The 12,417-nt window shown below is 45.9% G+C and overlaps 1 protein-coding gene across 1 annotated transcript in view; it reads left to right on the forward strand.

Moving 5' to 3' along the window:
- The window catches only part of SLC51A (solute carrier family 51, alpha subunit), a 21,501-nt gene extending 12,739 nt beyond the window's left edge, over positions 1–8,762 (forward strand). Inside the window, exons 3-9 of the mRNA XM_006869391.1 lie at positions 1,126–1,280; positions 3,667–3,740; positions 4,989–5,147; positions 5,702–5,813; positions 6,056–6,202; positions 8,014–8,119; positions 8,617–8,762. Of these exons, the coding sequence (XP_006869453.1) occupies positions 1,126–1,280; positions 3,667–3,740; positions 4,989–5,147; positions 5,702–5,813; positions 6,056–6,202; positions 8,014–8,119; positions 8,617–8,753 (890 nt within the window). The 3' untranslated portion in view covers positions 8,754–8,762. The remainder of the gene's footprint in view (positions 1–1,125; positions 1,281–3,666; positions 3,741–4,988; positions 5,148–5,701; positions 5,814–6,055; positions 6,203–8,013; positions 8,120–8,616) is intronic.
- Positions 8,763–12,417: the final 3,655 nt, after the last annotated feature.

A 12,417-nucleotide genomic window follows, 5' to 3' on the forward strand; every position in this document is an offset into this window, starting at 1 on the left:
GTTCTTTCAGCTTGAGAAATGCTAAGCATAGTCTTCCCTTTAGGTTTTCTTCTGCACAAGACAAGACCTCTTTAAAGTGTTCAAGAGCAAAGATGTCAGTGAAGAATAAGTTGTTTGAGGATTAAAAGCAAAGATATCAGTTTGAGGACTGACCGTAGCCATGTTATTTTCAGTCACCTCATATGCATGTGAAAGTTAGACAGTGAATAAAGAAAACCATAGAATTGGTGCATTTGAGTTAGGGTGTTGGAGAAGAATATTAAAAGCATCACGCAATGTCAAAAGAACAAACAAATTTGTGTTGGAAGGAGTACAGCCAGAATGCTCCTTAGAAGCCAGGATGGTCAGACTACATTTCTCATACTTCAGACACATTACCAGGAGGGACCAATCTCTGCAGAAGGACATCATGTTTGGTAAAGTGGCAGGTCAGCGAAAAAGAGTAAGACCCTCATTCAATAAGATGGATTGGCACAGTGGCAGCAGCAATGTGCTCTAGCATAGCAATGATTGTGAGGTTGGCGCAGGACTGGGCAGTATTTTGTTCTGTTGTGCATAAGGTTACTATGAGTCAGTACCAACTCGACAGCACCCAACAACAACTAACAATGTTTTGCACATTTGGTAAGAAAAATTTACTAAAAATATGTAAACTTTTTTTGGTGCCCACACCCTGGTTCCGGTAGGCTGTGCCATGCCTAGAATTATCTGGTTTAGTCTTCAATCCATTCAAAAGAATGACTGTGTTCCTAGCCACATGTTGCATACTCTAAAAAACCAAGCTCACTGACACTGAGTCAGTTCTGACTCTAAGAGACCCTATAGGGCAGAGTAGAACTACTGCCTAGGGGTTCCCAGGCTATAAATCTTTACAGAATCAGACAGGGCATCTTTCTCCCTTAGAGCGATTGGTAGAACTGAACCACCAGATGTGGTTCACAGCCCCAACAGGGCTCATTTTGGATACTTTATGTCTAAAAATTAGTCATATTTCAGCATGAACCAGAGCCTAGATTTTGATCATTCTAGGCATGGCATGGCAACGTAGGTCCAAGTACTGAGAGTAGGAAGACCTTTGGTCTTGGTCTTCAGTTCCCTGGTGTCTGCTCTCTCCTTCTACTCTAGAACTGGGCCCTACAGAAGTCGCCCTCACAGCCATCATGACCATGCTTGCTATGGGCTCCATCATCATCTTCCTGGAGGATGCTGTTTACCTGTATAAGAATACCCGTTGTCCCATCAAAAGGAGGACTCTGCTCTGGAGTAGCTCTGCACCCACGGTGAGGGCCCTGTACCTGCCCTTTGAGAGGGACTGGAGAGGAGGCAGGGCTCATTTTGAGAATTCCTTGAACTCAACAGTTCGTCCTTGCAAAGGTGGTCTGCCTCTCCCGTTTCAGAATAGAGATTTGTAAACTGATCTCATTTGCAGTTAGAACCCCATGAATGGAAGGCTGAGTGTTGGAGTGTTTTCATTCTAAGATCCTGCAGAGATGGCTGGAGAGCCTGCACTTGCCCACTTCTGTCAAAAGCGAGCCTTTTTCTTGTACAGGCTGGTGGAAGATCCTCAGACTGTAGGAGGGAAACAATTTTTCCCCCATAGAGTCATACTCAGCTCTACCCTTATGCTTTCTAAAACTCACTCCCACAACCATTATAGAGGTCTTTGGTTTGTTCCTGGGGTATAAGATTGGACTTCTGTTCCCTTGTAATGAGCTCTGTGGGTCTATTTAGGGTAGAGGTAGAGCCCTTGAGGTCTTGCCGGCCAGGTAACATCTGCGGGGGCCTTCTCCAACCATCAGAGGCTCTAGTGTGGCACTGCAGGATAACGCACTGGATCCCAGGGTCAGTTTGAACCACCAGGTCGGCAGTTCACTCACCAACTGTTCTTGGAAACCCTTTACAGGGTCAATATGAGTTAGAATCAACTTGACAGCACTTAACAGCAACCTAATCAAAGAAAAGGAGCACTGCGAATCTCTAGGAAAACCACTGCACTGCTAACCAGAAAATCAGCAGTTTAAGCCCACCAGACACTCTGCGGGAGAAAGATGAGGCTTTTGCTCCTGTAAAGACTTTCAGCCTCAGAAACCCTGCCCAGGGTCATGATGAGTCTGAACTGACTCAATAGCACTTAACAAGAACAATCAAAGGAAGGAGTTCAAACTGGATCCATTTACTCCTAAGGATAAACTTTCCTACTCCTTCCACAGGGGTACAGCAGGACAGCTTCCAAAAGAGCCCTGACACAAGAGACTGGCTTGTTGTCTCTAACCCTAGACATAATAACTGACAACTGACTTTTAAATGAAATTCTTTTTGAGAACTATTGTATGAGACCACTATTATAAAAACTCAAGAGATATTCTTTGATTACCAAAGGTGGATGGGGAAGAGAGCATGAATCACTTAGTAGATATTTGTTGCTGTTATTGTTAAGTACCTTCATTGTTAAGTGCCTTCTAGTCATTTCTGCTAAGGAGCTCTGGTAGCGTAGTGGTTACGACTCGGGCTGCAAACCTTAAGGTCAGCAGTTCGAAACTACTAGCCGCTCCACGGGAGAAAGATGAGGCTTTCTACTCCCGTAAGGATTTACACCCTCGGAAACCTTGTACAGGGTCGCTATGGGTTGGAACCGACTCGACGGCACTTAACAACAACAACAACAACAAGTCATTTCTGATTCATAGTGACCCTATGTAGGGTTTCCTAGGAATGACTGGTGGATTTGAACTGCTGATTTTGTGGTTAGCAGTCCAGTACTCATCCTACAGTGCCACACCAGGACTCCAAGCAGATGGCTGTTGTTAAAGTGACATCCAGTCAGTTCCGACCCGTAGCACCCCTGTATAGGGTTTCCGAGGAGTGGCCGGTGAGCTTGAACCACCAACCTTGCGGTTCAAACCAACTTTGCAGTCCAGCACATTAACCCACTGCGCCACTCCAGGACTAGACACATACTAACTTGGTTGAACCAACCAATGGCCGTTGAGTCAATTCTAATGCTGAGCTGTAGGACAAAGTAGAACTGCTCCATAGAGTTTCCAGTACTAGATATCTTTATAGCAAACAGCCTCATCCTTCTCCTGAGGAGTGGCTGGTGGGTTCAAACTGCCAGCCTCATGGTTAGAGGTTCAACATGTAACCCACTACACCAATAGGGAAAGGCAAAATAAATAAAACAAAAAGAAGTTGCAAAAACTCCAAACCACATGAAATTCACTTGATTCTGAATTGACAGTAGAAATAGAAACCAGCTGTATAAAAATAAAAGAGGGAACTCAGAAATAATAGAGGGGACAGCCTCTGTGAGGACATGACTTTTAAGCAGAGACTTGATTGGCTGGCAGGACTGTGGAGGGAAGAGATGCAGATGGAGGGAACGCCTCTGAGGTGGGGATGAGCTTCTAGTGCTGCAGGAAGAGGGTTTGTGGCCAGAGTTGGTAAGCAGGGGAGTGACTCGAATGAATGGCAGACATTATGAGGCTGGTGAGGAAACCAGGTGGGTCACATTTCACTAATAAATAAATTGGTTATTCTTTTTCCAGATGATGTTTCAAGTAATGTGGCTTCAAAGTTTTGCTTCCTTAGGCCATTGCCTTTAAAGGGGCCAGAGGGTGAACCATAGTCTCCTGCCTGCCCTCATGGCTCTTGCCCTTCCCCAAACAGGTGGTGTCTGTACTCTGCTGCTTTGGTCTCTGGATCCCTCGCTCCCTTACACTCGTAGAAATGGCCATCACCTCGTAAGTACCCTGTCCAGACCCCAGCTCTCGACTTGGTTGTCTCCCTGGGGTTCCCTTCTGCTATGCATTCACCCTGGACCCCACATTCCATGTCTCCTTCCCTACCCTGTCCCTTCCCCGTCCATCAAAGAGACTCTATTACATGGGATTAATCAAACAAAGAGGCTGAACCTTGATCTGTTTACTCCTAAGGATAAAGTTTCCTACTTCTTTCCCAGGGATAGAGCATGGGTCTTCAATAGAGCTCCATTCAAGGGGCTTGCTGTCTCTAACCCTAGCAGAACTGATGGCTAAATTAAAAATTTTTTAAAAGGGGGGGAGGGCAAATATTACATGCGACCACTATTATGAAAAGTCATGAAAAGGTCACACTAAGAGAAACATTCTTTGATTACGAGGGGTGGGAAGATAAATCACTAACTAGAGGGTTGTTAGTGCCATCAAGTTGGGTTCCACTCAGCCATCCTGTATAGGGTTTCTGAGGAGTGGTTGGTGGGCTTGAACCACTAACCTTGTGGTTAACCATTCAGTGCTGATCCTACAGTGGTGATGGTGTGCAATGGAGTTGGTTTCAACTCATAGCAACCCTTACAGGGTTTCCGAGGCTGTAAATCTTCTGTAAATCATTACAGGAGCAGAAAGTCTCATCTTTCTCCCACATAACATCTGATAGTTTTGAACCGCTGACCTTGAGGTTAGCAGCCTGACTTGTAACCACTACGCTATCAGAGCTCCTTGATCCTAGAACTAGAGGGTGTAGTGGTGGTGGTGATGTGCCGTGGAGTCAGTTCTAACTCATAGCGACACCGTACAGGGTTTACGAGGCTGTAAATCTTTACGGGAGCAGAAAGCCTCATCTTTCTCCTACGAAACAGCTGGTAGTTTAGAACTGCTGACCTTGTGGTTCGCAACCCAATTTGTAACCACTACGCTACTGAAAACAAACTGATCATTGAATCTAGCCTTCCCCAACTATGCCATTCTGGGTCTCTGCCACTTCTAGTTCTGTTCAGAGGGTGCCTTATTCTGGCACATTCTTCAGTTGTCTCTTTATTCCCACAGCCTGAAACTGCCCTCCTCCCCAGCCTCATCCTCTCTCACTCCTCTGAGTGCACACTCCCAACACCCCGTCCTCCTGTCTTCCCCTCAATAAGCCCCACACTCCCTGTTCCTTTCTAAGTCCCTTTGACTTGGCAGCTAATGGCTGTCCCCTCTGCTTGGCTGACATCCCCTCCCCACCATCCCAAGTTTTTACGCAGTGTGTTTTTACCTGCTGATGCTGGTTATGGTGGAAGGCTTTGGTGGGAAGCAAGCAGTACTGAGGACACTGAAGGACACCCCCATGAGGATCCACACGGGACCCTGCTGTTGCTGCTGCCTCTGCTGCCCACCCCTCATGCTCACCAGGTAGGGTGGGAGGGAACAGGCTAGATTGCTGTTCTCTTGCTGCGCTCTCCCACAAGCCTCTTCCCTTCTCCACTCTGCTTCAGAGCTCTTGGAATTGGACTTGTATGGATCAGTGACAGAATGGGCATCCCACAGCTAGACCCTCCTCCTGAATTTCTATCTTGACAGGAGAGAGGACACACAAAGGGTCCCCAGTCCCAAAGGAAGTGGGGAGCACAGGAAGGAGAACTTTTATGTTACTGTCACTTGAGCTCATTGCCCCCTGCAAACCTTAGCCACACAGAGCTAACTAGACTTTGGGCTATTTACTTGCCCCATCTGCCCATTTTGGTAAATAAAGTTGAGTCTTGCTCAAAAGGTAGCACCTGGAGATGAACTGAAGGCAAAGAGGAAGGTTCTCAGTACTCCCAGCATTCTGATTTCTTCTTGTGTCCCTGTTTACTTCCTTGTTTTAGTGTTGATGACAGCAACCAAGCCTCCACCTGGGAGCCCTGTGAGGTCTCCTTGGGATGAGTGGTTTGTGGGTTCATGTTCCTAACCCTCATTTCCCTCAGGAAGAAGCTTCAGCTGCTAATGTTGGGCCCGTTCCAGTATGCTTTCCTCAGGATAACGATGATTGTGGTGGGCCTGTTTCTCATTCCTGATGGCATCTTTGACCCAGCAGATGTAAGCCGGGAGGGAGTAAGCAGTAGCAAAGTCCAAGTCTCACTTAGAACTTTGAGCTCCAGAATAGCTGGAACCCACATGCCCTAACACAGGATCCCAGGACAGGGGGCTGTGGTAGGGAGAAGACTGCACTAGGCTAAGGTAGGGGGGCTTTCCTACTACCTTTGCCACCATGGGAGAGGAGAGAAGTCAGATGACAACAGATTGCTTCCCTCACCAACTACGTTCTGGTCTGCTGCCAGATTTCTGAGACAAGCACGGCTCTCTGGATCAACACTTTACTCGGGGTGTCCACCCTGCTGGCTCTCTGGGCCCTGGCCATCATTTTCCGTCAAGCCAAGCTGCACCTGGGTGAGCAGAACATAGGAGCCAAATTTGCTCTGTTCCAGGTAACTAATTCTATTACGATTGGTCTGTCATGGAACTACAAATGATTAGAGGTGGGAAGTTTGGGATTCTTAAGCTCAGGCTTCCTGTGAGATTTGGAAAATGACTCCCTGCCCCTTTCCAGTTTTTGCCTCTCCTAGCATGGAGTCCTGGTGTGGCACTGTGGGCTAATGCGTCAGACTGCAAAGTCGTTTGAACTGCAAGGTTGGTGGTTCAAGCTCACCAGCTGCTCCTTGGAAACCCTATACAGGGTCGCTATGGGTCGGAATCAATTCAACGGCACTTAACAACAAAGCATGGTCACACTCCCTTAAAATTCTTCAGCTCTTGTTTATCCTTTTATTTTCTCCCCACTACTTCCTAACACGGAGCCCTGGTGGCGTAGTGGGTTATGCGTTGGATTGCTAACCACAAAGTCAGCTGTTTGAATCCACCTGCCACTCCGCGGGAGAAAGATGAGGCGTTCTGCTCCTGTAAAGATTTACAGCCTCGGAAACCCTGCACAGGGTCAATATAGGGTATCCATGGCTGTAACCAACTTAACAGACGGCACATGACCACCACCACTGTCATTTCCTAAAACCCTGTAACCCATCACCAGCAGCAGCAGAGCTATCACAGCTCCGTACAATCTACACCATGTACTGAGCACAGTCCAAACATCACATTTCACAGTCATCCTGGGAGGCATTTATTATTCATATTTTACAAGCGAGGAGACTGAGACTCGGAAATGTTCTAGGGGCTTGCTGACAGGCACATAGCACATGGGGCTACAATTAAAACCCAGGTCTAACTTTCAAATTCATGTCCCTTCTTGTCATTACACCGCCTCTTCCGCTTCACAACTCTCATGAAGATTCTTTCATGCTTTTTGTTGGACTTGAGGGTGGAGGTTTTTTTGGCCCCACTTTCTATTTCCCAAGCCCAAAAATGACCTGCCTGCAAATGCAATGACTTCTAAATCACTCTTGGTTTTCTTCTGTCCGTTCGTAGCATCTCCTTGGAGGGCCCTTCCCCTCCCCAGGCATAATGATTGCTTCACAATTAATAGTGACTTCATATACATTCTCATTGATCAAAGCTGATGCCTCTCAAAGTGAATTTCCAGGCAAGTAACAGGAAGACATGAAGGGATTCCAGGGATAACAGAGCGAGGGACTGAAGGGACAGAAAGGATCTAGGCCCCAGATTAGGATTAGGCTCAGAGTAAACACCATGTGACTGCCGTGGACCTGCAGGAGGCGGATGCTTCTGGAAGTGCTCTCAGTGCTACAGAAGGTGATGCTCTGGGCTCCTGTGCAGAGTTTTTTAAAGGGCATTTTAATGGTTAATAGTCTGTTGTTCTAGGAGCAAGGATCATAGGTACCTGACCTAGGTGGAATGATTGTTTGTCAACTTCTACCTTTTCATCCATTAAAGTGCTCATAGGATAAGCACTCAACTATAAGGTCAGTTTGAACAGTAAGGTCGGAAGTTCAAACTCACCAGCTGTTCCTTGGAAACCCTATACAGCATTACTATGAGTCTGAACTGACTCAAGAACATTTAACAACCGAAAGTGCTCATTAGTCGCCTTGGATGAAGTAGGAAGCCCCAGTTTCTGTTGTGTGTTATCAACAACTCTGATAAAGTAGTGAGTCAACAATGAGATTGTTACCTTGACTAAAGATGACTATAAAGTTTTAACCAAGTGGGTATCTGGACTCCCTGTTGGGGCTACAGAGATCTGAAGGCCAGTCACGTGTTGGGAGTGAAAAGGCCACCCCAGTGCATGGCAAGTCCCCCCACCCACCTCTTGTCTGTTGTGCAGGTGCTCCTCATCCTGACTGCCCTGCAGCCCTCTATTTTCTCAGTCTTGGCCAGTGTCGGGCAGATTGCTTGTTCACCTCCCCTCTCCTCTAAAATCAGGTCTCAAGGTAAGCACAGAGCAATCCTGTTCCTTTCTTGGATGGGGGTGGGAGGGATTTGCGGGAAGTGGGAGTCAGGGAAGAGAGGACCTTAGATCTTGGGCCAGCCTGACTTCTGCTGTGATATTCAGGAATATCAGCAGAGGGTTTAAGACGATAATGACTACTCTGATCACCTGCAGGACAGCTTAACCCCAGAGCATCCGACAGTCCTCAAGGCCAACTAAGGGAGCCAAGGGCTCAGTGCTCAGCTGCGGGTGGGGGAGAAGAGTGGGTATGCTTGGGGAACAAAAGGTCTCACTGATACAATAGGAAATGGGACCCTAAAGTGGAGAGCCAAGCTCTAGTTCTGACTTTACTGTTAACTTTGGTTACTGATGACATGCTCTAGGTACTGGTTTGGGGATAAGCTAGAGAAAGCGTTGAACTCACATGCTAGAGCTGCTAGTGGGATACCACCTCTGTATGTTAGCATAAGCTACGTTATGTTTCACCCCACACTGCAGTGATGAATTGCCACCTGCTTGTACTGGAGAGTTTTCTAATAACGGTGTTGACACGAATGTACTACCGGAGGAAAGACGACAAGGTTGGGTACGAGCCTTTCTCTTCTCCAGACCTGGGCTTAAACCTTGAAGCCTGAGGCAGATGGACAATGGAAGAGACACTGTACTCTTAAAGACAGCACATGATTCCTTCACTGACCCTGAATCTTGACCAAATGGAGAAGGATTCCCATTGTCAGCACAAGCTGGCAGGGATCTGCTGACTATAAAGATGAAGGTGAATTATGCAATGGGGTGAGACTGTTTTGGATCTTGCTTGGGGAAACTATTTTAAGTTTTGTAATAAACAAACAGGATGGAAATCTATCATATGGGACACTGCCTCTGTGGGTGGCACTTATTAGCCCTTACACCTTGCACATTTAGAAAGGTCACAGTGAGCTTTCCAAAAGCCAATGAAAAAGAGTATATGGTGTGTGTCTGGTATAAGAGCAGGAGAGCTTAGCCAGCCCAAAGTCCTCAAGACATCATGGTTCTGGAGAAGAGCTGGAAGGTGGCCTTGCCCTTACAGATGTGTCATTAGAGCACTGATCACATTCAGCCTGGGAAATCTGGATCAACCTTGCTTTCTAAGGAATGGCTTTTTGAGTCCTCTGTGACAAGCTGCAAAAGGAATCTCCAATAATACAGTCAAGGGCTTGATTTTTGAGGAATTAAGACATAAAAGCAAAAGAATTAAGAACAAAGGTAAAAGCCCCAAATTTATAAAATATAACATCCACAGGTATACCAGGTAAAACCCACAAGAAAGACAACATTATCATTTATTTGGCTAAAATAAGTCTGAATGAGTACCATTGAGACTGGAGAACAGTACACTATCACTAACTAAGGAAGAAGTCCGGATGCGGTGCTGTACGACAACCACAAGGTTAGCAGGTCAAACCCACCAGCTGTTCCTCAGAATTCCTATTCACCTGTTAAGGTGCTGGACTGAAAAGTTAGTTTGAACTGCAACGTTGGCAGTTCAAGCTCACCAGCCGCTCCTCAGAAACCCTATACAGGATCACTATGGGTCAGAACCAACTCAACAGCACTTAACTACAACAACATGAGTCAAATCAACTGTCAAGCACTTAACTAAAAACTTTCCTGTGGATTCAGACATTGGTGATGAAGCAGGCATTCATGCCAAGGCCAGTATTTCTTTTATACTTTTTCTTTTGTTAAGGATCCTCAATAACAACTCAGGTCTCCATGTTCAAACAGTCAGTGCCTTCCAAAGAAGAAAGGGGGTGGGGGGGTGGGGGGGAGACATGCCCACTTGAAAGGAATACAACCTGAGGCGTTCTGGTTTAGCATTTAGTGTTAAATCCAGCACTTTTGTTTTCTACTCCGGTATGAGTACTAATATAAAGCTTCGGCAGACAGAAAATCTTTTTTAATTTTTAAGAAAATTAACATTCATTAGTATAATCCCAAGAACATATTCTACTTATTTATTTGGAAAAATAGAAGGTAGGGACCAGTCTTCATCCCATGACAATCTATTTTATGAGAGAAAACAAGAACAATCATTATCATGACTTCGAAAAATATAACTTTTGAAAATACTTACATTGGTAAGCTTAAAAAAAATACCATTAGTTCAAAACATTGTTATTAGTTCTCTCTGTATTGGTTTAACTCCTGGTGAGAGTGTACACTGACAGACAATTTAGGAAGCTATGGCTTTGGGTGGAAAGCAGCAAAATATAATTACTTAGGATAGATTTTAGATAAGGATTAAAAAGGCAATGAGCTCCAGAAAGCTAGTAACTCACAGGTGAAGTTAACCCAGAAATAATGAACGCACTGAAAACCACTGTGGAGGGGAACTCAGGTCATCAGGAAACGTCAAAAAGCTATTTTGACCTACCTTCTATTTTTTTCTCCTCTTCAGGATTTCTAACCTCCTCTCATCCCCAACTTCCTCAAAATGTTGGTCTTTGGCTTAGCTCTCAGAGGCAGCTGCAGTAGTGCAAACTGTCCATTTCCTAGTTCTCTAGGAAGTTTCGACCTGTAGGCTTCAGGGCTCCTAAGTTTAGTGTCTGGAAAAAGCAAACTTTCTGCCCAGCCCACCAGGAGGAAACTGCCCCAGGGCTTCTGTCTCCAGGCTCTTCCTCTCCTGCAGAGAGTGGCTCCTCAGGCCCACTGCTTTCTGGTGTGGGACCCGGACAAACAGTCCCTTAGTCTCAAACATCTGTATCTGGAGAGTTATAGAGCACAGGCATGGTTGTAGTGTGCAAATCTCTTACCTCATTTCATTTAGGTACACAGGAGCAAATAATGCATCATTCCAACAGCTTCCTTTACCCAACCACCCTCCATGTCCAGGACCTAGGATTCACATTTATTCCAAGGAATCGAAGAGGCCACACCATAACAGATTTTGCCTTTAGTAAAACTTATTTGAAACTATGATAGTGTTATGGGAGTGAGGCACTGGAGACTTGCCAAGAGGGGCAAGACGGTCTTCCCAGAGCATGTGTGGATGCTGAGCCCAGCAGTCAGGCTGTACGGGTGGGCCCCTGACAGCAGTGTCTGCATGGAGGAAGAGCATACCCTGGTCAGCTCCCTTTTCAAATACTCGGGAAACATGTACACTTGAGGGCAAGAGTGGATGGGCTTGTGTGGTAGCTTCATTGCCTTTCTGTGCAGAAATTAGAGAGCAGTCTCCAAGAGGAAGGCCCAAAGCAGAGAAGTTAAAATCTGTGATCCCATGATGCTGGCTAAAATGAGAAAACATGAGCTGTGTCAAAGACAAGATTCCAGGAGAAAGCACATGTGAAGCAGATTTGATAGGAAAATAGCACTTCATGAGAAGAGTGATAAATGGGGTTCTCAGAGAGCATCAGGACAAGAGGTTTGCCATCTCTGCTTCTCGAGGTGGTCTGGGCTTTAGTAACTCTAGCCTCTGACCCTCAGGCAGACAAGCAGCTTTTACCTGAAAGTGTTCATAGGATGGAGACGATGGGATGCTCACAGCCCTAGCAGAGGGGCAAGAAAAGATAAAATGTGGTTTTCTTAACTGAAAACACTAACACTCCACCCCCACAAGGGGTATTTATGAGTGACAGGGGTTATGGGGCCTAGACAAAAGAATTTTCCCCTGAACTTAGCTACAAGGTTACTGATGATTGGTGATATGCAGTCAGATAGCTGAGGAGATAGAATGCTCAACAGCACAGTGTTAAACATCGGCATTCTTTGATGCCAACTTCAAGCAGCGAGGTCCCTTAGGCAACCTAACATAAGTGGGACCACAACCAACAGCCGCCAATGTAAGGGAGCAAGGCAGCCATACTTTCCTGACGTAACCCATGCTTTGTAGCCTGGAGGCGGAGTGGTGGAGGAATTCCCTGCCAACCACAGAGGAAAAGAAATCCTCCGTGGAGTCCAGAACGTCTTTAAAGGGGGAGAGGTTTCCTTAGGCTGTATCTTGAGGTTCTGTGCAGAATTCTTTCAGCGTGGCCACGAGCATGGAGATCTAACAGACTGTATTCCAACTATAGACACTGGCCAAGAATCCTTTGTAAAAAGTTAGGTGGTCACAATAAAATGGGAGTACCGAGGCCAACAAAAATTTGGGAATACCCCAAAAAAATGGGAGTACCCCCCAAAAGAATTAATGAAAATGAACTTTCTATAGGATTAAGCATAGTCCTACTCCCCTCCTCAACTAACAGTAACCTTAAAATTGTTTGAAAAGATAGACAAGGGCTCCCAAATAACTGGGCAACAGAGTTTTCTGAGAAGATG

This window comes from Chrysochloris asiatica, unplaced genomic scaffold, assembly GCF_000296735.1.
Source record: "Chrysochloris asiatica unplaced genomic scaffold, ChrAsi1.0 scaffold00130, whole genome shotgun sequence".
Classification (NCBI taxonomy): Eukaryota; Metazoa; Chordata; class Mammalia; order Afrosoricida; family Chrysochloridae; genus Chrysochloris; species Chrysochloris asiatica.